General features: G+C 39.5%; 1 protein-coding gene across 1 annotated transcript; it reads right to left on the bottom strand.

Moving 5' to 3' along the window:
* Nucleotides 1–8,774: 8,774 nt before the first annotated feature.
* On the bottom strand, nucleotides 8,775–27,149 carry LOC120571714 (zinc finger protein 516-like). Its single transcript, XM_039820790.1, has 5 exons — nucleotides 26,875–27,149; nucleotides 16,029–17,556; nucleotides 13,655–14,932; nucleotides 13,047–13,111; nucleotides 8,775–11,284 (listed from the first exon to the last, which is right to left on the bottom strand). Exons 2-5 carry the CDS (start codon nucleotides 17,371–17,373, stop codon nucleotides 11,234–11,236), a joined length of 2,739 nt encoding a protein of 912 aa, XP_039676724.1. The 5' UTR covers nucleotides 17,374–17,556; nucleotides 26,875–27,149; the 3' UTR covers nucleotides 8,775–11,233.
* Nucleotides 27,150–27,451: the final 302 nt, after the last annotated feature.

Genomic DNA, 27,451 nt, shown 5'->3' with positions numbered 1-27,451 from the left:
TTAAAAATGTTTTAAAAACAATAAAATAGTATATTTAGACCCAACTTTAAAGAGATTTTTTGTGCTTTCGGAGTTCCATCTTAGTGTATATGAAAAACCAAACACCACAGTATGATACAATACGGCCAAGTAAAGCAGGTCACAGTATAATTCATAGTTCTGTACTATATTCTATAGTTTATTGGCACAAATACGAAACGATATAGGTCAAAGAGCAAAACTCCTATAAACACACAAATATATAGGCTATGAGCATTCAAACAAAAACCGAGCATGCCAGGTTGCTTACAAGGGATCGAGATCAACAACGGTTAAAGTTACCCATCACTTACAGATGAGCACAATCATTTCTCAGTACAATTAAGACAACAAATGTGAGGGTCACGTATCAACAAACCAGACTAGATGGGAACATCTTTTTTTCTTTGAGTTTAAGTGAATAAAGTTTTTGTTATTGCGATGCCACGCTTCGATGGTGATGGCAGGAATAGCATGCATGCCAGTATTTTTAGTGAATTAGTGATTAATCACCCTCATGCATGAATCATACATCAAATATAGTTTAAATATACACATGATTCCTGATGATGATGATGATGAAGATACAGAAAAATAGAAATGCATGGCAAAAATATAGCATATTGTCAATATTTTATACCATGGTCTGGATGAATACTCGATTCGGATTGGCTGCAGAGTGTCCATAAAAAAGTGATGTAGGACACTTTCTAAAGGAGTTCTGGAAACTGACTGTTTACTGTTCTAAATTAATGCGCTATATTAAAACAAAAAGGAAATGTGAATCTGTTATTTTTAACACTGTGCTGCTTTAGTGCCTCGTCCTCAACACCAACGGATGGCGCTAACACACACGCTGTAAGAAGTAAGTTATACTGCCCCTCTTAACTGACTTTGTTTCACAGCGAATAACGTTATCTCACATCCCGTTCGCTGTTCAGGTCGCCACTTCAGGCTGCGGCCGACAGTAACGTTACACATTGCGGATAAAATTGTTCGTAAAAGTCGTTGTATTGTTTTGGGGATAATGACATGGCTGAATAGCTAGCTTGTCTTGTTGTTCAACATACTGTCAGGTTATTTTACTGATTGCCAACTGTACACAATGTAATTGACTTCGGATCTTGCTAGCATAGCGTTAGCTTTCTGGCTTTTGGCTGAGCGGACTATAAATATCTCCCGTTGCTAAGGGAGGCAAGTCGTATCTAAGGTCCCTCCTAGTTCCTGGAGGAGTGAACAACGTTTGCATTGCATAAGAACCTTAGCAAGGGGGTAAGTGTCTATCCACAACGCGTACCTCCTATGGCGCCATTTTGATGCTAACAAGTACTCACCCGCCGTTAGCATTCCAATGATTGCCATTCATTTTGACATAATTTTGACGTCACTTTGACAGCAAATAACTTTACATTTAAAGCGTTTAAAGACTTTATTTGTCCATTGTTTATTTCTAAAGAAGCATGAAAATGTATAAAAGGCTCCATTATCTTGTATCTCACATTATGGCTCCGTAGCAGACGTTTTTGTAAAAATAGGCTAACTATTGTGTCATAACCACGTGCCTTACTGTCGCATAGTAGAGGAATTACCGTATAGTACTATATAGTAGAATATATATAGTAGAAGCTCGCAGGCAGTTTCGACTCACATTAGCTGTTTAAGTTTAATTACTAATGTTAACTAGCATTTTAGTTAGCAATAATTAGCCTGTGCCAGTTATAATAATAATAATAATAAATTGAATTTATATAGCGCTTTTCATGGACTCAAAGTCGCTTTACAGGGCAGGGTACATTATAAAAACATAACAAAACAAAACGAGCAAACAAAACAAGTAGAACAAAACAAGATTCGAGATCTTTTGAATTCACCCTAGGGTCCTTTGCACCATGACCTCGAGCCAAACACCCTCCCAGAAGCTTTTTTCACCTGGGTCTAACATTGGGAGAGTTAGCTAGAGTAGCGTTATCAGCTGAATAGCTTAGCGCAGGGGCTAATGGACCCACGTTTGTATCTTGTAAGTTACCCCACTAATAATGCCCGAAATGATACCAAACGTCTACAAGTAGTACAAATAGGTTATGCTCTCATAAAACAATTGATTGGAAAGTTTGTAAGTACACCAGAAGTTTATGAACACTTGCCTGCTCTCTTCAGCTCTCTGTTGCTGCTCTGTTAGGGCCGTCTACAAATTACTACACTGAAAAGAGTTACAACAAAAATATGTATTAATTCAATGCTTAAATAATAATAATAATAATAATAAATTGAATTTATATAGCGCTTTTCATGGACTCAAAGTCGCTTTACAGGGCAGGGTAGATTATAAAAACATAACAAAACAAAACGAGCAAACAAAACAAGTAGAACAAAACAAGATACAGATGAAAAAGGGAGGGGGGCAGGTGGACTATGGGTAGGCTGAGGTGAAGAGATGGGTCTTGAGGCGGGACTGGAAGATGGTGAGGGACTCAGAGGTGCGGATCTCTTGGGGGAGGGAGTTCCAGAGCCTGGGAGCTGCTCTGGAGAAGGCTCTGTCCCCAAAACAAGCGCAGGTTGGACTTTTGGATGGAGAGGGAGACCGGCTGAGGTGGATCTGAGGGACCGTGAGGGTTGGTAGGGGAGAGGAGGTCAGTGAGGTATGAGGGGGGCCAGATGGTGGAGGGCTTTGTAGGTGAGGACCAGGATTTTGTAGGTGATCCGTTGGGAAATAGGAAGCCAGTGGAGTTGTTTTAGGACTGGAGTGATGTGGTGCCAGGATTTGGAGCAGGTAATAGAGGGCGGGGCTGAGTTCTGGACCAGTTGGAGTCGGTTGATGTTGGTAGAGCTGATGCCGAGGAGAAGTGAGTTGCAGTAGTCCAGTCGGGAGGAGATGAAGGCGTGAATGAGTCTTTCAGCAGCGGGGGGTGTGAGAGAGGGTCTGATTTTGGCGATGTTGCGGAGGTGAAAGAAGGAGGTTTTAATGACTTGACGGATGTGAGGCTCAAGGGAGAGTGTGGAATCAAAGATAACGCCATGGTTGCGGGCCTGGGGAGATCGGGAGACAATGGTGCCGTCGATGGTGATAGTGGGGTTATTGGTTTTGCTGAGTGTGGATTTGGAGCCGATCAGAAGGAATTCTGTTTTGTCGCTGTTGAGTTTGAGGAAGTTGTGTTGCATCCAGGTTTTAATAGCTGACAGACAGGAGTTGATGTGGGAGAAGGGAGGATTGTGGGGGGATTTGGTGCTGAGGTAGATCTGGGTGTCGTCAGCATAGCAGTGGAAGTCCAGGTTGAAGTGGCGGAGTATCTGACCAAGAGGGAGGATGTAGATGATGAAGAGGAGGGGGCCAAGTACGGAGCCTTGGGGAACACCTTGAGTGACTGTGGCTGTGGCAGAGGTGTGGTTGTGGAGAGAGATGAAATGGGATCTATTGGAAAGGTAGGAGTGGAGCCAGCTGAGTGCAGTACCTTCGATACCGAGGTCTTTGAGTCTGGTGAGCAGGATGTTATGGCTCACAGTATCGAAGGCTGCACTCAGGTCGAGGAGGATGAGGATGTTGAGGGAACCGGTGTCAGCAAAGGTGAGGAGGTCGTTGAGGACTTTGAGGAGAGCGGTTTCTGTGCTGTGTAGGGGGCGAAAACCAGATTGGAGAGGTTCGAATAGGTTATTGGCATGAAGATGGGTTTGTAGTTGTGAGGCGACTATGCGTTCCAGATAAGGTAATGTCTCGTAATGCGTATCCAAATAAGGTAATGTCTCCAAACTTACCTCAATTATTACTTGTCTCCTGCTAGTTATACTACAGCACTTACTTAAAAAAAAAAAATTTAATTAATAAATATTTTTGTTGCATCTCTTTTCGGTGTTGTAATTTGTAGACGGCCCTAAGCACTCGTCTTACAGCAGCAACAACAGCAGAGAGTAGAAGCCAGCAGGCAAGTGTTATTTACATAAACTTCTGGTGTACTTACAAACTTTCCAATCCATCGTTTTATGAGAGCATAACCTATTTGTACTACTTGTAGACGTTTGGTATCATTTCGGGCATTATTAGTGGGGTAATTTACGAGATACAAACGTGGGTCCGTTAGCCCCTGCGCTAAGCTATTCAGCTGATAACGCTACTCTACGCTAACTCTCCCAATGTTAGACCCAGGTGAAAAAAGCTTCTGGGGGGGTGTTTGGCTCGAGGTCATGGTGCAAAGGACCCTAGGGTGAATTACTCCGAACCATCACTTTAAAAGGAGCTAAGCTCTCCCTGGCTGCCCTGTTTGCACCCAGACCTTATCCTTTGAGGAAGCCACATTACTACTGGTTCTCTATCCAACAAGTTGAGTACTGCAGTGTTCACCTTGTATCCTGGGTGCAAATCATACCTGATTAGTAGAAACCATACTGTGCTAGTGGTTGTACAAATGGGTATTAATAAATACATTCTAAAATATATAATGTAATAATCCAAGACATAAGAATAGTATATTTTAGGTAAGATTTAAGCTTTTACAAGACATGGGTGAAGGTTTTAGCATTAAAAGTGTGATTATCAATATGACTTTCAAAGTAGCTGAGGGGATTCAATTTGAATTTATTGTATGCATCTTTGTCACCAAACTGCATGATATTGACTTTGCCAACCAACTCTATAAGTGATGAATGTCTATGATGACTGTCTGGCTTTGATATCTTTTTGTGGGACCGTGAGTATCAGTATTTTTAATGGACTGTTCGGACATTTGTGTGTGGTGTTGTGGCGGCGATCTATTTGATGAAATGTAAGGTTGTAACATGATTTTAACCGTGCAGTAACATTATACAACAAATCACTGGATTTTGTCTGTTTGTTGTTGTATTTTACCATCTTGAAGCCGTGCCCATTGATTTTCTTCTTCTTCTTTAAAAGAGTGTTGTAACTGAGAGTGCAGTTACTGTGCGAGTTTGTCCTCCAGATGTCTCTGTGAACTCCAGATGCTCTCAAACGCTGTCTCGTACAATCATCCTTCTTCATTCCCACTAACAATTAGGTAATGAAATATTGATTTTTAGTTAGATTCATATTGATGCTATTAGCTTTGCATTGATAAATCACTGATCCTGGGAGCCAGACCAGGAAGACATTACTGTGTGTTAATCTGATGGATATGCCTTCTTCTTCCTGCATGTCTCTCTCTCTCTACCTGGGCTGTCACACTTCATCTTTACGGTTTAAGGTTTAAAGCAGGTTCATAATGATGCTCTCACAAACTTCTTTTCCCACTATATCTAAGGTATCATTCTTGGTTGTGAAATGATGATTGACTTTTTGATGAAGATGAAAACTTTAAAAGCATTTTTAATATGAATTGCAATGTTTGAAAACGACAAACAAAAGTACCTGAAATTTATATGTGAGAAAACGACCTCTTCTTAAGCTTATAATTATCCTTAATTTGATATTTTCCAAATATTTCTTGCAATAAATAAATGATATTGCATTTAGTGGTTGCTTGTATTTAAAGCATCATATTTTGCACTGGCGCAGGTAGGAATCTTTGACCCTAGCAATTGTAATGCCATGCTCTAACAATCATAGTATACAGAACAACATTTCCAGTCACATGCATGCTGTGACTGCTGGGAAATCTCCTTATCACCAGTGTCCACCTGTCTGAGACGGCGCTCAGAATTTCAGCCTGCTGTCTAATCATTACTGTCACAGTAGGGCCTCAGTATCGAAAACCTGAGACTGCAATACACTTTAAGTACCTGAAACAAATTCAAATGAACTTTTATATGGAAATATAACTACATGCATAACTAAAGAAAAAATATACAGATTTTTAAATATACCTATTTTAAGAAAACACATAAACATATGGATATTTGATGAAAAGTAATGTAAAGCAGTCAGAGGTAGAAACAGGAGGTCGGTCATTTAATGCAGAAGGTCGACAGCTTATTAAAAAACGTCTTATTACGACCCCTCGTGACAGAGTTGAGTGTGATTTTTGCCTTCTTAGATTGCTTATTTTAATATATTGTAGAGGTCTGAGGAGGTAAAACTATAAAGCTATCACAAGAAGAGAAAATAAGAAAAATAAACAATTTTGTGTAGGAGGACTCCTGTCCAAGGTTTTTTGTTTTTTGAGTTTCTCATTACCCGGATTTAGGGTCTAAGCATTTGGATGTTTGCCCTTTTGAGGCAAATTTGTGATTTTGGGCTTTACAAACAACACTTTTTAACTCATTTTAATGTCCCATCCTGAAGGAGAGCTGTAGCCTGAATTTTAGAAATACTGAGACTTTAAGCTCAATTTCCCCTCCGCAGAGCCCCACCCACCCATGACAATTTTGAAAAGCCACGTGCCAAACTCTATTTATGAACATCACAATTTATACTGATTCTAAATGTATTTTCTATCACATTATATTGTGGTGTGTAACTGGCAGAGAACGATTCCTTTCATTTTAATACAATTTAAATATCATTTTGGCCAAAAATAATATTATATTATTTTTATATGCGTACAAACTCCTATTCATGCAATGATAAACCCCTCAAAATCTCCTGTGATATTACTAAGGACATGACTTCAAACTACCTTTTTGCTTTTACTTTGACATTAAAGCCAAATCCTAATTCTGATTTATCTCCTAAACCTGAATTCTAACCTTAAAGCACACCGTAAGTAAAAAGTAAAGACCACCTCCCAAAATAAGGTCACTTTACAATACTGTCTTCACTTGCGTGTGCGCACACACACACACACACACACACACACACACACACACACACACACACACACACACACACACACACACACACACACACACACACACACACACCGTCTGTCCTGACAGCTGTCACTCCAATCGGCCACTAGTCCGTCTCTCCTCTCCGCTTGACAACAGCCAGTCGTTTCCCTGTCATACAACATATGCCACTGCAATTCTCCTGCTCCCAGCTGCCTGACAGTATCCACTCCCAGACCCTGTGGCCGGCACCAACTCTCAGCCCTCTTGCTGGTGGCGCTGCAAACTCTGTGTTTCAGGCAGCTAACTGATGCTGTCACTGAACGATCTAACACGACCCACTGACAAACACATTGTGACAAGGACATACAGACAGAAATGCGCTCAGTTGCACAAGTACTCATGCCTCGCCGATGTGCTACACAACAGTTGCTGCAAGTACAACCTTTTACAGTATTTATTTTCTTCTCTGGGTTTAAGCAACCAGATACGGTCAGCTGCAAATTATGTCTACAGTCAAACAAAAAAAAAAAACAGTTAAACTGCTTTTTTGTGATGTATTTAAAATGCCATAAGTTGCCTGTGGATTCAGTTTGGCCAAACTTTGTGATTCACCACGTGATAATATCTCAATCCTGCCTGCAGGCAAGTAGCTGTCTGATGATGGGAAAAAATGTCTCCTCCATAATTTGAAGCTTTGTCTTTGTACTATGTCAATCTATATAGAGGGTCAGGTTATAGAGGAGGTTTTAGTGCAAACAGTTTAATGGGTAAGTGGTTAAAAACAGAAGAAATACAGTATAATGCCACATTAAGAAGTCATATAGCTAGCAACCCCCCAAAAGACAAGGGGCGGATTTGTAACAAAACAGCGCCTCTATTTAGCTAATCTATTTCTTGGCATTGCCTACCATCTACTGGTAGAAGCTGTAAACTGCAGCAAGGATAAGGCCAGATTTTTTTTATTATTAACTTTATTTAATCACAGATCAAAACCCGGGCTTTGGGTATTGGCCGATTCTAGTCTTTATTGATAAGCTGTATGCCTCACTGTGTTCAAGTGTCTGGGAACATCCTTTACGTGTAAGCCAACATCAGACTTCACTTTAACGTTGATTTAAACAAATAAATACATAGATATAAATTTACTGAATTGTTTATTATTAAAATGATAAATCATGCACCAGCAACTTTGTAAAAAAAAATCTTAGAAATGAACAGGAATTACAATTCAAGTGTAAACCTTTCAAAATCCAGCAACAAATCAGTCAAAAAAGGAATTACAATTCCATTATATAGTATATAAACATAGAATTGAATGGATCCCCCTATTGCCACCGATCTATTTGTGTCAGCTATTTAAGTCAGTATCGTCCCATCCATCCATCTTCAACCACTTATCTGATATTGGATCGGTGCATTCTGGGTAGTTAGTTTAGTCAGTCAGTCCTGGGCTCTGCTCTGATGAGCTGTGGTTTTAAATGTTAGGAGGGATGTGCATTAATAAACAAAAATAATAGTATATTTATCTTGTTTTTCATAAAGTACAAAGTGATGAGTACAGTATTTATCTCCTGTAATGCAACAAAGGGCAGAGTGGTAAACTGCATCAAGTTGTTTTAAGGTGGAATGAGCATATTCAGCTCAGATGTCCTGTTTGTTCAGAAAGCATGGTCTGAATAATACAACATATTCAATCCTTTATTCCTCTATTCTCTATGTAAAAGTTACTGTCTAGATTCTACTAAAATAATAATTTGAAGTTAAGTGTGACCGCTCAAAATAAACCACAAAGAGGCATTTTTGGCTTTTGACCCCTTAAAATGAAGCAATGTCTATGTGCAATGCCTCATCGTAGTTTGCATATGTCTATTAGTGGTGGTTCAACCAGAGTGGATCTCAGGTTGGTTTATTTAGCATTTTGGGCACATTATGTGAAATTACACATTAAATCCAAGTAAAGAGCAATTATTAGAAAAAATAATGACGATCAGAATCTGTGGGTGTATGTGATGCGCGGTAAAAACAACACTAATACCATGATATAAATCTACATTGACCAACTTTATTTGTATATTGTAACAGTCAGACAAAACGTGTAACTGGTGAAAATAGAAATTCTGATACCAACATAATTATTAACAATGTTAAAACTGTTTTGTCTACATAGTCACAAAAATGAACCCAGTGAGAGCTCAAATTTAAGCTTTAGGTTTGCATAAAAGTTCAGGCTTGCATAAACATCGCTGTCTCACTGTTTCCTGTCACTCCTCTGCTAAGCTGTCTCTTTACAGACAGCTCTTAGATCACAGGCTCAATGCAGGAGCATCACTCCTTACTGACCCTGCACTCTGACCTCAAGTGTGTCACTGATTTCTTTTTTCTTTTTTTTTTTACATTTTCTGTTGTTACTACAAATATCAAGTACTTAGGAGTGTTACAATTCAATTCTTATCAAACAAAAATACCATTAAATAAAACAATCATTTACAATATTTATCAAAAAACAGGTTTTCCGCACCGATCAAAGTCAATAATCAAATAATAAATTATGTATTCTCAAGATCTCCCAAGAATCCATAAGTTGATGGCTTTTTATCAAATGCATAGACTACTTCTCTATGGGAGATGAATACACTGAATCGGAACTAAAATATAGACATGCTAAACAAATCTGCAAACAGAAAACACACAATAACAAATTTGAGAACGAGGTGAATTTCAAAAACAAAATATTCTGCAATCTCTTTAGTAGCTTGACTGGCAGATGTAAGTCAGGGCCACGTCAGTAGAAATTGTTATCGCTACAGTTTCTACATCTAAAAATCACAGCATTAAATTGCTACATCACTAGCACAATGTGAAATGAGTGCAGATGTTTACTTTATATTTCTGATATGAGAAAAAAAAAAGGACAAATTATAGCATTTAAATTTCAAAATTGGAATCATAAAACGGGACACCACATTTCCTTGTAAATCGGCACATTTGTACACACACGTTTGACAGACTGGCTACAACTATGGCCACCAGTTTAGGTATATTTCTGTGGTTTTCTCACATGAATTGATTATCCATTCTGGATCTTAGGTTTGGCGGTAGCTATGGATTTGCCATAGAGTGATAAAGACCATGGTGCTGCTCCCGCTGTTTGACATGGATATAAAACCGGTCAAAAACACAAGGAGTGGTGTAGTGGTATAATCTATAGAAGCTGTAAACTGGAACTGGTTAGTTAACTTGGTCACTAGAACTGCAGATTGTAGCAGAAGACAACTGATGATGCCCTTCAGCATGTATGTGGGTATATTTGAGTATATACTAATCAAGAGTGAATTTACATGAAGAAAATCCAATTTCCTTGAGATGTTCATTTTCTGTCAAAAGTATGACTATGTTTTGTAGTATACCAAGTCTCTGTGTAGCAAACGTAATTGAAATATTTCTGCCAGTTATTTGAGTTGAAGTCAATCCACAACTTGTGATTGTGGGCTGAAGAGCTTTTAGATCACAACATTTTCTCACAACTGTTTTCTTAATGTGTGTGGGGTGATGAGATAATAGTGCTAAAGCCTGATTTAGCTCTAATTAAGCCACCCCATAGTGACTTACAGAGGGATCATTGTTCATTTGTAGTTGAAAACGGTGAAAGCTAACTTTTGCTAGACTTTGCTTTTGATATTACCGGCACTATACTTGTCATAGCATAGTGATGGATGACAACTGTCTACTGTAAGATCAGGATTTTAATTATTATGTGAATATGGGCTTAAAACCGAAAAGTGACAACAAGCTGCAATTTATATTTAATTGCTCCACTGCATATTCTGTCTATATCTATGTTGAGATGATCAAATACAGTACTAACCTAAAACCCAAAGCGGACATTTAATAAGCTTGTAGATTACATAAAAACAACAAACTGAAACTTATATAGAGAGGTAAAAGTGAAGTAAAATGTTCAGGTCACAGTTTACATCTTTGAAGTACTTCTAAATGTTTCTAGTGGCATCCTGGTTTTTCATGTTTGATGGTGAATATGGAGGGGGGAGGGGGGGTTGTATTGTTTTGCTAGATCTCACCAGCTAGAGCACTTTTTTTTTTTTTTTTACACAAAACCAGCAGTTATCTCCTGCGCTTTAGCCAATATGTCCTCTTTATCCTTTAGCAAATGTAGCTTCTCATTTCAATTCCACCGACATCCCCCCTAAATGTTTATGTTTACAAAAAGCTCAAACAGGTTTACCTCATTTCCATTGAACATATCTTCATGTGTGTTTTGGTAACTAACATATCTACACTCTTAACAAACAAAAACCATGCGTAACACTTCAAATTAAATCATATTACAAAATAACAGTCCACCTCATTGCTTTGCATATAATGTGCATTATCCAGTGCCTCTGTCCTTTAGGAGTTATGGCTGGTTCCTTTTTAAGAACAGCAGGCCTCTTTGATCAGCAGTATCATGCAGGCTGGAAGCCAACAGGAACACAATGTCACTTCACGTTCCTTTGTGAAGAGACCCTGAGGAGGAAGTGGAGCGGCTATTCACCTGCAGGGAGACAAGTGTCAAGCACACTAGTTAGATTTTATCTAACAACACTGAGGGGAATGTGTGTATATGCACACTGTTATACTATCAGTTAATGAGCTAGCAGCGCATAACCAAATATTTGAATGTTCAAAATCACACACAGTTAAAGGGAAACAATGCTATCTGAAATCACAATATTTAGATTTCTTAATATCATTACTTGACAGTTTTCTTTTGTTCATAACAGCTACTCGGTTATCATTTAATGACTACATGAATTTTCGACAAGAGCTATCAATTTGAATCAGAGTTACTTATTATGGCTTAGAATATTTAACTGGAAATTTATTTTACAAAGTTTATTTTTTATTTTAGAATGATATTCCTTTCATTTATTAAACATGTAAAGCAAATTTAGCGTCACATGTAGGTTTAGGCTTATACATTTAAGATTTTCTGATGAATTTTGCAAAACAACGTACATTTTAACAACACTGGCTAACTTTTTGGCCACCATATAAAGAATAATGACTACCTGCTCAATTTAAACAACAGAACTAAATACATGGGGAATTGTTTACTGATTAATTTGTGTTAATGCTCTTAATTAAATACCATATAAATAACCAGTTTTGGGATATGTGGTGCAGTATACCTCTACACTTAGATGATAATCGAATGTCTGATGACATGATGTTGTCTAGTGCAGGCCCTGTCACAATATGCTAATATTGTATGCAGTACCTATAGATATACTACTTATATTATGTATAAGGTGTCAGTAATGTAGAGCTACACATAAATAGGCTTCATGTTGTGGTATATGCGCATATCATGGACAGAGTGAAGCTGGTGCCTTCTTAAAAATGAAAGTTTAAAGACCAGAAGACAAAAGAAACAATGAAAATGAAACTATAATTTCTAATTTGTCAAAACAAAATATGGTTTAATATAACTGCCCCCACCATTTTATCCATATTGGATAATCTGATTTGTAATTCCTCACCCAGATTGAGCTATTGCCCATCTCTCGTGTTTAAAAAGTTGCCCACATATTACTCTAGGGGGAAAGAGGAGGAAGCAAGAACTGTTGTAGATAGCATCAGGGTAGGCCTGACTGACACACCATATGGAGATGCTGGGCGAGTTTTACCCTGAGGGGGACAACAGTGTTTTTGTTATTTGTTTGCCTCATCCCTGTCAGCCTCTCTTACGGAAACGAGAAGGAAGAGACAGCCAGGTTGGGGAAGTTGACAGCATTGCACGCAAACGCATGAAAATACGCAGACGCACGTGTGCACAGAAGTGACAGACTGTATTCAGACAAGGTACAGAGATGAGGACAGGAACACAGTTGGCGAAGACATGCTGTACATTGTAAATTGATGGATCTTTAGAGTTATATATTTCAGTTTAACTGTAAATACGACCAACATCTCTGATGTAAATTGACTGGCATTTCCTTTAGTACAATAACATACAGTAAATGACAAATTTAAGCTATAATGCTTTCTTACACACTCTAGGAAACCCTGGCAGCAGTTACAGGTTTATATTTTCAATTCTGTTAACTTTAGGAACTTAAAATGGTGATTTTTTTATCTAAATGTAAAACTCTTCAATTATACATATAAATATATCCATAATATAAATAGTAAAAATGGCATGATTTGGCCTTTTGTTTATTAAAATAAAGTCTGCTCATTTACTTGTCTGTAGGCTGAAGACTAGGACACAATGTCTTACAAACTACAATATCAGTGGCTGCAAGACAACATACTTGTTTGGAAGCTTCAGAGGTGGGGTGGACTTCTTTTCCAAAATTTTCATTTAACTGCAACATTGCTGTAAAAAAAAAGAAGCATGTAAACATAAATATCATGGTCATGTCTCATTCTGATTTGCACAAGACATTAAAAGGCTACTGCTGACTCATCCTTCAGTGTAAAACATCATAACATTAGAGGTCCCTTATCCTGGGTTGCCAGTGGGTAAACAGGAATTGTTGTTTAATCCATTCTAATTTTAATTTTAGCAATCAGACAGCTTGAAAAATCAATATTCAGTTGTTCATCAGCCCATTAATATGGAATCCCATTTCCACCAGTAAAAGAAAAAAAATAAGGTTAAAACGTAGCCTTGTGTTGAAGAAAGAAAAAAAAAAAAAGATCCTGTCAGTCATTATGAAAAACCTTCTCAAAAATAATGACTTAGTATGTCAAAATAAAAATAAACTTTAATCAAAAGTTATTATTTTTTAGATTCTTTGTAATTATTTCAAGAAGGTTTCTCATCTTGAGTTGAAAGATCTTTTTCCCATCACAATGGCGGTAATGGGCTTCCATACATTTACAGTAAATTTATCACAAAAACAAAGCTCCTGCTCACCTTGTGGATCAATCCTGGGATCAACAAACCCCCAGTGCTGGTAAAGAGCAGCCAGATCGTGGGGACTGTAGTTTTTCAGGAGACTCAAAATATCAATGTCCATTGGCATTTCTCCTGTTGATTGATTTTTTACCTGAGCAAAACGGAGTGGTTCTAAATATGCTTTGTGGCCCCACATGTTCATGGCAGCCCACAGATCAGGATCCTTAGGAACAGAAGAGGAGTCGCATGACAGCCTGCAGGGATGGGGTCTATCTGCAGAAGCGTTAGATGAAGTCCCGCCATGATTTCTGGCCAACATGAAACCTAAACCCTCCTGAGGAAAGTTTCCTTCCACTGCAGCTCTGTGGCTTCTGTGTTTAGGGCTGCTTGTAGGCTGGGAACTAGGGGCACTCTTGCTGTGCACAATACTGCTTGATGAAGTAGCTTGAGTGCTGGAGCTTTTACTTCCCCCCTTTTCTGCCTGGTTATGTTCAACAGACTTCTTCTGAGGTAGGCGTCCCATCCTCCCACTAGACTGTGTCCCATCTGAAGAACGTGAGTCCTTAGACTGATGCTTGGACTTAGGGACGATTGATTTGGTCTTGGGGGCTGAGTGCTTGCTGCTGCTGCTGCCGCCAGTTGTCAAAGCTGGAGGCTGTGTGCGTTGAGTTCTTGGAGCAGGTAAAGCAGGGCAGTCCTTGCCTTCGAGAAATGGTGGCGGCCCTGTGCGTCTCCACTGGGTAGCACCTGCCTTTAAAATCTTGGGGCTGTTAGTGCAGGGTGCCCACTTGGGTGCCATGGAGCTGCTGTTATCCACCCTGTGTGCAACCCGCTGGTGGATCCACAGTACTTCTGGGTAGTTGGTAGTGTGGGAGCAGTATGGGCACTGATGTCTCACCAGGCCCTCTGTCTTTATTGGATAATTTACAGTGCCGTCTCCTTCACTTATGGGTAATGAAGACAGATTAAGAAGACTATCAGCATCATCAGTAGTATGTCCCTGCCCTTTAAACTCAGTACCATTTGACTTCGTTTTAATGTTGGACTCTGCTGACCCCTGGTCAGGCGGACATGTGTAAGGATTCCAGAATGGCTGACTGAGCAATTCACTCCTGTTTCTGAGGTAGTCCATGTATCTTGAGGCCTTGGAACCACTTGGGTTAATGTTGTCCAAAATGGTGCTTTGTTTGCAGTAGGGACCCAGGAAGTCCTGGTGCTGCCTGTGCAGGTGAGACCTGAGTAGTGAGGCGTCGACAGTGTGGAAATCACAGTGCTCGCAGAAGTATGTTTTTTTATCTGTAGGTAAGAGCAAAAAAGAAATGTGAAGGACATACATAGAAATTAAGTGTTGTGTCATTATGTGTATGCATGTGCTTATACGATGCCCCTATATGTGTGTTATGTTTCACCATCCAATTGGTGTCTGCCTGGTCTTACATTTTTTTTATTTATTATAATGTCAAGAATTTGGCTTTAAATTCCTGATTATTGACTTTTCTGCATTGAGACAAAATCTTTCAAGATAGAACCGCAATGCATCTAAGAATTTTTTTTCCCACCCCTAGTATATAACATAATCATTAGCAGTAATTATATTAGCAAGAAAAGCATTGTTTAGGCCATCAGGGGTCTGAAGTTACATTGGCTTATAGAAACCATACTAAGAAACCATAGTAAATTTCATAGTGAAATAAACATCTGCTCTAAGTACATGTGAATGAGTAAATATGTTTCATTGCTGACATTGATGTTAGCTCTTCATCTTAAGGTGGCAGATTTTGACACATTTTAATGAACCTTTTGAAAAATATGAATAAATCTGGGTCTTATAATAAATGTTAAATGTCTTAAGGCACCTGTTCTCAGTACAGCTGTTTCAAGTGTTAAAATCATCAGATCTTTAGCTAACAAAACAGCTAAAGGTGCTAAACTTAATACGTCCCTTTAAAATCTTCTGAAGCAGGAGCCTTAATGGGCATGCATTTTCAAAGTATAAACAAGTGCAATAACAGTTGCTGAAATTCAGTTACAAATTCACTAGAGGTCTCCCTTTTCCATAGTACAATGTTAAATTCTAACAGATTTCTTAGTGTTGAATTTCCACATAAATGGCCTGGTAAGTTTAACTGACCTGGCAGCAATATCAGAGAGTCTGATCTTGGTCTGTCTATATTAAAGTCAGCTGTTTACTAGCAAAAGTGGCACATCCGCATGTCCACAAACAAAACCTTTTGATATCTTAATTTAAATAAAAAGGGTACACTATTCAATACAAAGCAAATGCCCACCTCACAAGCTGGGCCTGGTAATTTATTCCTATTTTCAAGGTTTTTCAACTGTTGTCTTGTCTAAACTGTAGCACAGATATTGTAGTGTGGTGTATATGGCTTACCCTCCTGGTCTTGGCTCCTGGTGCTGTTGGTCTGTTTAGGTGTGAGGTGAACATCTTTGACTTTCTTAGTCTGCAGTGCCTCATAAAACGCATGGCCAAGTCCGTTCAACAAAATACGGTCTTTCTGGGAAATCTTTTTGTCAACACCTTTAGTGTGAGTCAAGGTGTTTGATGTGTGATCAAGGCCTGTGTCACCCTTAATCTTCTTAATGTTGGAGCTGGAGGTGTGGATTTGCTTCCTCTTCTTCTCCTGCTTCAGGGGTACATACTCGCCCTTTTCTGTGTTATATGCCACCTCAGCATCTGCTAGCCTCTCCTCCCATCCCAGACATTTCTCTGTGGCCTCCACTAGTCGTCCTCTTGTGGCCAACTGCCACGCTTGGTAACTGCAAACTGGATCCAGCTCTGGAATTCGCCTGCCCAGGCTCTTTTCCTCAGGAGTTTCCCTTGGTCCAGCACATGTGAGGTTCAGGCTTTCCAAAAAATAACTCTTAGCAATGTGCAGCTCAGGGGCTTTAATGTCTTCCTGTGGTGGCTTTTGTGTCTGAGTGCGGCAGTGGTTCGGTTTATGTAGCTTTTCATGTATTCGTAATGTCTTGCGGTCATAGAAGAAGTTACCACAGCCAGCACAGAGCTCATAGAGGCACTCTTCATTTGTCAGCAATGCTGGGTCCTGAGGAACTCCATTGATGGTGGCAGGCAGCTCATTGCTTTTGCCACCTCTTAGCTGGGCTTTGACCCGGTGAATGCGCATATGACTTTGGAGGAACCATGCTTGGCGGAAACGGCGTCCGCAAATCCGGCAACCGTGATCCTGGGAGCTGCGGTGCCTTTTCATGTGAGATTTAAGGAGTAGGAGCTGAGGGAAAACCTGGCCACAAATGCTGCAGGTACAGGACCCATCATCAGCCCCATCACCGGCCTCAACACCATCTTTACTCTTAACTTTTTTCTTGGTTCCTTTCTTCTTCACTTTCCCGTTGACATTATGAACTTTGTCAGATGTGCTGACAATTTCAGGAGGGTCAGGTGTCTCAGCGTTATCTTTCTGCCCTTGATCTCTTTCCTTCTCCTTGTCACTGAGGTTATGGCTGAATAGGCCCAGTTTATGGCTTCGAATGTGGGCCTTCAGACTGCCCTTCTGAGCCGTTCTGTGGTCACAGTATGGACACTTGTACGGCTTCTCCCGTGTGTGTCTTCTCATGTGCTGCGACAAAGAGCTGAGAAGAGGAAAGCTGCGGCCACACACCCCACAGGTGTGGCCAGAAGTCACATCTTCCTCTGTCTCTGCCTTTATATTAGCTGTGGCTTTTTTTGGTACATCCTCCTTCTCTTCTGTCTCCATTACTTTTCCTGGAGCACTGGTACGTCAAAAGCCACAGCTGTGTTATAAAATCCCCTAACTATGCAAAGTTTATCTTCCAAAAGTTAGTGAGTTCTCAGAAAAGGCATTTCACAGCTTTAGTGTCCATCCTGATTTTTGAAAAGATGTTCTTTTTCAGGTTGCATACTGTTTTGGCAAGAATACCTGAAAAAATATAAAAAGAAATTTAAAAATTACACTTATGATCCAAATTCCCAAATGACATCAAAAAAGTCAATCAAATAATATATATATATAAAAACATTCTATAATATGGCTAAACAAATCTCTTTTTAATAACGATGAATGCCAAAATCATTAATTATTAAAACACATCCTCATATATGCAAAGTTAAAATAAGATAGGCCTAAACCTTTTTGAGCTTAGTTTAACTGCATTCCTCCAGATATACTTAGCACTATACAATAAAATACATACTTTGCATTATGGCAATGTTTATACATTCAACAGTAAAAACCAATAAAACCACAAAGAACATACAATTCATAAAATGTAAGCAGACAATACTTATGGCAACCTTTTTGGCGATAACTGTAAAAAGCTGGCGCTATGCAAAGAGCACCGAACTGTTATTTATTTTTAACAATGACAATACATATAAAGAGTATGATATATGTGGTGCTTTCAGCACACTACAGGCTGTCATGCCTATAAGCTTTAAAGTCACCTTTCGAATTCAGAATAGTAAGAGAAATGGTGACAATTCTGCCTAAAACGCACTGTTTTGTTTTCCCAAATCAAAGAACTGCGATTGATAATTTTCTGTCAAACACTTATTTTTTTGTTTCCTTTTGCTTATACGTAGGTACACAGAACCTATCCAGATAGGCAGAGACTGGTTTAGCTATGAATAAACTAACAATGAAAGCTAAAGTTGCTTATATGTAAGGTAGTTTCACCCAGTATGTGTAAAAACTACAAACTGAGGCCATTTGCATCACACAGATTTTAGAATAACCTTTGTCCCTCAGTGGATGAGCGACGCCTGTCTGTGCATATTAGAGCGCGGGTCAGTGTCTCAACATGCGTGTGTGTCAGTCCTTTGGTTTACTATGCCTAAATTGAGTGTGTGAGGTGAAGCATGAAGAGATGTATTCATTCCTGGCCAACAAGGATGAGCCCTGAGGGGCAGTCTACTCTAATTCACGATCAATACTCCATTATCAACAAACTTAGCTCACATCAAGGACACACACAGCCCTGATTCTGGGGTAAGTGCTTACATAAAATTGTGGGTAATGGTAACAAGGTACATTTCTAAATATTACTGATGACGAGAAATATCTCATTGTCACTAATTGTGCCTTGCTTATGACAATGTGTGTTAACCTTTATCTTTTTAATGCTATTGCTTTAACATTACATTTAAATGTAAGGAAACTCACTGAAAGCCAGGAAGAAATTATATATATGAGGCTCTAATAGTTCTTGAACTATTGTACTCTACATGGAAAAATAGTAAATGGCGCAGGCAGGGGGTGATGTGGTTAAACATGTTCCTCAGGCAAACATGAATATTTGTTGGATTTTAATGGAGAAAGAAAGTACTCGATGGCATATAGCCAGCCAGGCAGTCAAAAGAAAAACCTGCCATTGTGTCGGCCGCACCAGAACTGTCACATCGCCTCATGTCTGGCCCTCCACCCCTCATTGGGAGGTCGAGAGAGTTATTGTTAAAGCAAGGAAGCCTGGGCCTACACATCCCTGTCTTCGAATACATGTCTGGGCAAAGAGGCAGGACAAAAAGAGACTCTGGTTTGTCTTGTCAGTCTTTGAGTGTGAGGAAAAACTAGGTGCACATAACGCATAAAGGCTAGAAAAAGAGATGGTGACTCTGGTATGATTTTCAGGGGAATGAGGTTTGCTGTCTAATTATCTGTATCTGCCTCCAAGGTCGCATCTGCCTGCATGCATGCCTGCCTGCGGTCATGTGTGCTGATCCGCTCACGCTGGAATGGGTGTTGTATCTGGAATATGGGAGGAGTTTAGAAGGTTTTTCGGCACATGGCAGGTGCTTGGTAGGCAGACGCCATCAGATTAGTGCATGGGCAATGTGGCACACTGTCTCCAAGAGGGGGAGGATGTGCAAGGAAAACTGAAGGGTGGCAATTAAGGGGTTAAGGTTAAGGCGAATGTAATGAGTTAACACAATGGGGATGAAGTCAGAGAGCTGAGGGCAACAGATGGGAATAAACCGGCCATTAGTATGGAGTTAGCCGCCTCTACAGTATGAGCTTATGCCTTTGTCAAAGCAGCCTACGTGCTTAGCGTGTGCTATATATTTGCATCTGCAGTATTCTACTTTTGCTCAATCACACAAAGAAAATGCATTTGAAAAGTGTTTGTGTTAAATAAGAAATTAGTTTACTGCATTTCTTACAAGAAAAATCAATCTTATGGAATAATTTGAACCATCCAGTTTTCTCTTTCTTCCCCTCCCCTCTCTGTGTGTCACTATGTTTTCCACCTTGTCTGCTTTCATCCCATAACTACTGAAAGCCATTTGGAAGATCTGTTAAGTAATGCAAATAGCCAAACATGTTGCTGCAGGGGCTTAACTCATTTCTTTTAGAATCCCTCGCTCCCTTTTTCTCTCTCTTTTCTTTGGCAGATGAATAGGCATGTCCAGTCAGCTGTCCTCGCATTGATTCATCCTGACGTCCCAACCAGCTCAGCACAAACTCCCTATGGTCAGGGCACTGATGCTGAGAGTGTGTGCCTGTGTGTGTGTGTGTGTGTGTGTGTGTGTGTGTGTGTGTGTGTGTGTGTTTGTGTGTCGTGTGTGTGTGTGTGTGTGTGTGGGTTGTGTCGGTGTGTTTATCCACTGTTGGTGTGTCATATGTGGGTGAACTGCCTGTGTGCCTGTTTGCTGCACCGAAACTGTGGGTGTAATTTCCTGCCGGGATCTGGAAATAGCATTTCCCCAGAATTTACTTGGCAAGATACTATAGCATCCAACACAAGATGCTTTCTAAGCAAGATATGTCCACTTAATAGCTAATATCTGCAAAAATTCTGCAACTGTAGACTGGTAGAAGCAAGTATGTGTGAACCCCATGTGTATGTGCCTGAGTGTGTGTATGTGCTGAAGTCATCCAAATATTCTCAACAACCAGCAACAAGCATGTGCCAACATACCCCTGACTGGAGATAGCATGTGACTGTCCTTATGCTAGTGTTCAAAGCCATAGTCACTCACTAAGCCTCAGCTCGCATCTACCGTTTTGTGTCCAATAATCCTGTCTGTTTCCACCAACTACAAACACAACTGAGGCATAAAACAAAATTATTACACAAACTGAGGTTTTTTTTTTGTTTTTTTTTCCTGGGCTGGTTGAAGGTAGTAATTCGTTAAACACAAAATAAACTTTTAGGAAAACTTTATAATATTGTTTCAGCTATTAAATAATTACAGAAAATATTCAATCATAAAAATGGCAAAGTCAAGTTCCTGGAGGGGATGTTCCAGAGAAAATATTAAACTGCATACTGAAGGTAAAGTCACCGCTAAAAAACTAGATTTTTACTGATTTCTAATATTCTGCCGGGACATGTTGCTGGTTACAATTTAGAGTAGGTGATGTGCAATGGTTAATTCCTATTTTTATAGCAACTTCCATACACTGTATACAGTATGCATTCCCTCACTCCAAAGTGTGGAGCATCATTATATTTACTGACAGATTTAGTTGTGTGAAAAATCTTTTATTTCTCTTTTATATTCAATGTCTGAAACACATTTGTTTAACTCTAGCCTGCATTTTAACCTATAGTGTGCCTAAAGGACCAATAACACATGAGCTTTCTGAAATAAATCATAAATCCTTTATTTTTCAGTAACTCATACTGGACCATCTAAAATAAAAGTCAGAGACTATAGCCATATTGAACATCTGTACAGAATGATGCTCTAGCAAAGGACAAAATGTGTTTCTTTGTACTTGTGTTTTGGAGCAAGTATGCAGAAAATGTAATCTTGGTTTATGCAGTTGACGACGACTCCTTCCAGATGTAGGGGAGTCGACGCACATTCCCAGGTGCTTGCATAAGACGACATGTTTAATGACTATCCAACAACACAAGTTAGCATGCTCAGCATTCAGGTCTGTAAGCTAAATAAGCTTCCACTTGAAATTCACAAAAAATGACTTGTATTACTGTGTATTACTCAAAGACCCCACTGTCAAGGTAATGTCCTTACAACATCCCTATGACCACAGAACTATGTTATTATATGTTAATTCAATAATCTTGCATTATTTCCATTATTATAAGACACACTGTTCTGTGTTGTTCATGCTGACAATATAATGAGCGCAATTGATTTGACACATTTTAATATACCTGAACAGAACCTGGTACCAGTGTATGATTTAGGCATAACGTGTATTCAATACCAACACTGTTCCAAGAATGAGTTAGCCTAATTGTATAAAAAAAAAACACAGTACTGACTAACCGCCTAATGTACCTAAGAGATTAGACATCCATCACCTCAACAATCACAATCATGGACAAACTTACGCACATTCGTACCCATCCCCCTCCTTGTGCAACTCTGCACTCGGTTACACAACATATACAGGGATTACTCTTCATAGCATGAGATGAGCTGCTCAATGAGTGGCCTTTTATCATGGATGCCCCTTGGTGCTATAAAGCACACACAGGGAAGGGAAACTGACAAAGCGAAGAGAGATTCTTGGCAGAGATTTTACCTGTTGTGAAAATGTGAACAGTTACTCTAAATAATACACAAGATGTTGCATGCAGGCCCAAATGCAGACATCAAAAACTAACTGAACAATGCAACTGAAAGCAGAAAGGCAAAGATGAAGAGATGTGATTTTTGGAGACCTGTTCAAATGACTTGTAATTTTAGCTTCTATTTATGATGTTAATTTATCTGCTATGGTAAGCCTGAGAATCCACTGTGGACCTACTCTCTTTTCAGTGTGGATTGGCTAGTGTTGGAGACACTGGAGTATAATCTGCTGGCATTAACTTGCTCTCTAAAAAAAGCACTCTCGACAGGGATTAGATTATCATTGCAAGGTCAACTCAGACTTGCTGTGACTGTCTCCCTTTATGTCTTTCTATCATTTTGCTTCCTGTCTTCACATGATCAGTTTTTCTGTGATCCTGTGTTCTACCTACTACACCTCTGTCAGGTGTAAATTGTAAACACTGACATTCACTTCAGTCTCACCTTAAGTATAGAGCACGCTGCCAATGCAACATAAAACATACCAGATTAACACAGATTAAATATACAGGACGTTGTAGTACGTGTCCTCCTCCAAAGCTTGACGCCACAGAAAAACTAAAACTTCAAATACCCACACCATGTTTGATAGATTAAAGTGAGATTAGATTACATTAAGAAAAAGTTGTGCTTATTTGGTTTGACCTGGAAAATGAGACTGGTAGTCACACTTAATTATTAGCAATTCCAGGATTAAACCCCTGATGACACCTTCAGTTTGAGTGAAAGTTCTTGATGTTGTCAATTTGGTTGACATGGTAATATAGCTGCAGCTGATGGTTATTTTCATTATCTATTAAAATGCTGATTATTTTTTCAGTATATTGTTTGGTCTACAAAACATAAACAAATTCACCAGAGCCCAATTTGACACATATAAATAGCTTTTGTTTGTCTGACTAACAAAAAGTCCAAAACCAAAGGTTTTCAGTTTGTCATCACGGCACAGAAAGAGGCTGGAACAAGTCATGTTTGCTCAACTTCTTTTAAATTTTGATCGACTCATCAATTGATGAAGTAATTGTTTCAGCTATACATGTAAATTAAGTATCGAACCTTGAATAGAAATTGCTTAATTCAATATGTTCCTTTTTATCTTAACCATCTTGATCTTTTGTGATATAGGTATTTCATCTCAATAGTGGGCATAGGCTGGCTGTGGTTTACACTCATAAAATACTAGGTAAAGAAAACTTTTGTCACACACAAAGGTAATGTGTCAATGATTTGAGCGTTTACACTTCTCTCCTGAGATTTGGATAAGAATTTCATGAGGACAACCGGTACTTGTAAGAAGTTTTGAAATTGACTTTGCCTATTAATTGCTCTTTTGTGATATGTAGATTTTGCACAAGATGAATGCACTAGATCAAAATTCTGAAATTACATAGAAGAAGTTGAGTTGTAGTACAGAACAACGTGTGCAATTTCCTATTTCCTGCTATGATTAAGGTAAGGATTGAAGGGTAAGGCGATACCTGCGATTTTACCCTGGAGCAAAAGAATGACAGCTGGCAGCAGGGTCTGGATTAGGTTTCCCATAGGGGGTATTGCATCTTTTACACCACCGCTCCTTTGGAGTAGAATGGGCCCATAAGTAACCTGACTCCCTCAGACTCATCCAATCTCGTCTCCCTCTGTCTCAATGGGGCCAAACAGAAGGGATCTGTGAACGCCTTACTCATCCCTCCCATCTTCCATCTGGACATTTTGCCAATGTTTGCACTACAGTTCCTCCACTGGAGCCTTAAAGGGCTAGTTCTTTTTTATCTGATTCATCACAAAACCTATTCAGTACTTGCACTATATTTTGTTTTGGTGGGTGAGATGTTTACAAAAAAGCTGCCTCATGACCAGAGAGGAACACTGCACTGTATTAGTCCAGTACCTTACTTTAATTAGATTACAATGCAATTCTTAAAAACAAATACTATTGTAATTAACAATGGTAGGCACACACTGTTTCACACACAGCTTCACACACTGAAACAGTTCCTACAGTAAATGCAAATGTTCCCCATTTTCAATATACACAGAGTAGTTATTTTTGACAGAATGTATTGACAGATCTTAACATTAACTAGAATACCTGTTATTTTTATTAGCGGATAATTCTAATTTCTTAACTTAATAGATCGGTCTATCAAATGCCAGAAAGTAGTGAAAAAGTGCCAATGTCGGCATATTTAAACATAAAAATGCAAATATTCATATTTAGAAGCTGAAACCACAGACTGATTGTTTTGGCTCTAATTAAATCCAATTGCTTTTCATGGCATGCAGCAACTAGGTAAATCCTCTTTTGTCATTCAAAAAGACATTATTTTTTATTTTATTTTTTGGAGTGCTTCCATTCGCCTTTGTTTACCTGTAGTCACTTTAAGTTGTTTAATATGTTAGACTCCCCAAGGTCCAGCTTGAACAACACACCCCATACAGACAAAAACAACATGGGAGAGACAGGTAGCATATGTTAACATTGCACTAAATCCAGTATGTGGTCCATCTGTATGCTCTGCTGTTAGGTGATAACTTCAGAAGAGAGGATGCACACTAAGCAAGAATGTCCACGTTTTCCAAAATTTGCAGACTTGTGGCCCTGTGCAGTTAAATTTAAGTGTAATTATTACTGTTTAAAACATGATATATATTTAGTATTGAACCTGCTCATGTTTTTTATTGTAACTTTGCTTTTGATCACAAAAACGACACGAGACAGGGAAAACATACCTCAAGATATAAGTGTAATAACAAAGGTATTCAACTGTTAAATACTTAATAATTACAGTAAAATAAATTAAGCTTTTGAGATATCGGCAGCAAGTGTTGACCTACTGTAGCTTTTGAAGAAATCAATTTTGTTGATATAATGGCTGTAACTGACTGGGATGTTTGTGCTTTCAAATGGTGATGGATGAAAAAAAGAAGATCGGTATACAAGATATTTTGAATGTGAGCCACCGGCACATGCTGTGTTTTAATGACTTCACAATGCATTCACAGGAACAACAGCACAATGACTCTGACATGTTTTGAACACCGATTTCTCTGGGGTTTTCTCCTTTTACAATGCCCTCTCCCTGAAGTGCCTTGCAGGACTTTAAAGACTCAAAATGTAATTTGTCGGGGTCGGTCATCTCCACAATTTCTTTTTTTGAGAATTTTTATTATTATTATTAAATGCTGTTAACAAAGCTGTTTTCATTTACTCCAGACTAAGGAGAACAAAATGTCTCAGCCCATTGTCACACAAGGGAGCTGCCCAAAGTAGAGATGGCCTTACCCCCTCACATCTTCCTGTCTGCGCCCCTCCCCCCCTTCCAGCAACAAGCCCCTGTCCAGACCCCAGTCTCCTGACCTAATCTAGATGATTAAATCATTTTTCTTTAGCACAAATTTTGTCCCCCGCTACTCTTGTCTAATAGTCATCGCACACCCTCCCCTATTGATCGTCATGCTGAGGAGATTACCCTAATAGCTGGGATTACCTCCCCACATGTTGGTTGGCCACATACAAGGGGGGAAGGGGGGAGAGCTGGGGATGGTGCATGTTGTGCATGATGTGCAAGTGTATGGAAGGAGGGTGGGAGGGGTGGAGGAGTAAGAAATAGAAAATCTGGGTTTGTTTATTGTCTTTAAGTACTAGAACATAACAGAGCTACAACCTCTATCATGTGTGATTGCCTGTGGGATGTAATTAGACTTTTAACAGCCTACATAATTTATCCTTCAATGCTAACACTGATGATAAGTCATGAGACAACAGCAGGCAGACAAACAACACCCTGAAGACCTATTTGACAAATATTGTCCTCTGTGCTCATTAACTCTATACATCCCGGGTTTAAGGGCCAGTGGCATCACCTTGCAATGCTGCTTACTGGATATGAAACAATTGGTAGTTGATTAATCGAATGACAGAAACTTAATCACCCACAATTTTGATAACTGGTTAATCGTATCTTTTTATAGACTAAACAATTAATCAATCAATAATTAATATAACTTTTACTTAAAGCCCTACATGGCCTCATGATAATAACTACAACAATATGCTGTCCAGCTCTATCCCATCCACGTTTCACAATGGCTCAGCTGGACATCTCTGGTTTGGTGGCTGCTGGCTGTGAGGTGTTTTAGTTTACTGTTTCTAACAAGTGCCAGCGGTGGAAGAAGCTAGAAATCAAGATGTTATACCCACAGAGGGAGGCAGGCAGTGTGAGAGAGAGACTGGAGGCCATTGAGACAGTGCAGAGAAAAGGAATTCCGTTAATCCGCTGCTGATCTGGTAGGCTACAATGGCAGCCTTGTTGTCTGTCCCGTTTGCACTCACTTACCACAAGTTTGCGTGCGTTGACAATGTTCACTGATAGCCAGTTCACAGCCGTGCCAAACCACAGTAAAGATTATAATATTAGCACATGGTGATGATAATGTGGGGAGCGAGGAGACTTGTCGTTAGTAGCAGCCTGCTGCAACACGAGATCCAGCGGACACTTGGCCGAGTGTTTTACTATGAATGACATCCATATTACTGACTCACTAACCGACGGGATGTTGTAGTTAACTTTCGCCACATAAACTCCTAAAAACAGAGCACCCGCACTTACAACACACTGACTGAGCCACTAGAGCACCCTACCTATCCTGTGTGCCACACTATCTTTTGTTAGTTAACCGTCGTTTAGCGTCTTACCTTAGAGGGGTTAACGTTTGGCGGCAGGTTGCTCCCGAAGGCATCCCATCACCGATAAAAAACGATGGCGAGCTTCGTTTAACAGATTAACACTTGTCGAAATCAGGGCGCCTTCCGTCCGCTGTGGGTTCATCTCTTTTCTTCTCGGTAGCGTTAAAACTTCTCCGTCTCTCAATGACAGCGGTGCACCTGGACCGCAGTCCCGTCCTCCTCCTGCGCAGCGGCAGCAGTTGTTGTTGGGGACATGAGTGACGCGAGAGATAACGTTATTAACGTTAATAACAAGTGACGCCGAGTGATCTCTGCGTGCGCGCGGCTCTGCCCCATTCACTTCAACTGAGCTGGAGGTGACCAATGGACGCGCGCGCGCGGACATTATCTTAGATTGTATACATTTAGTCGTAGCCTAAATTATACAGTATAAAGGTGAATGTGCTCTAACAATGACATCCAATAGATTAGGCATGGAACAGGATGCGAATACAGTAAACAAAGTCTAATCAAAACCATAAGTAAAATAATTTTAGTTTAAGGTTTTAGACAAGTACACAAATTCCTTCAATGTCGCGTGACTATT

Source organism: Perca fluviatilis, chromosome 13 (assembly GCF_010015445.1).
Source record: "Perca fluviatilis chromosome 13, GENO_Pfluv_1.0, whole genome shotgun sequence".
NCBI lineage: Eukaryota > Metazoa > Chordata > Actinopteri > Perciformes > Percidae > Perca > Perca fluviatilis.
Note: the sequence above shows the minus strand (reverse complement) of the source record. Positions and strands in the feature narration are given on the sequence as shown.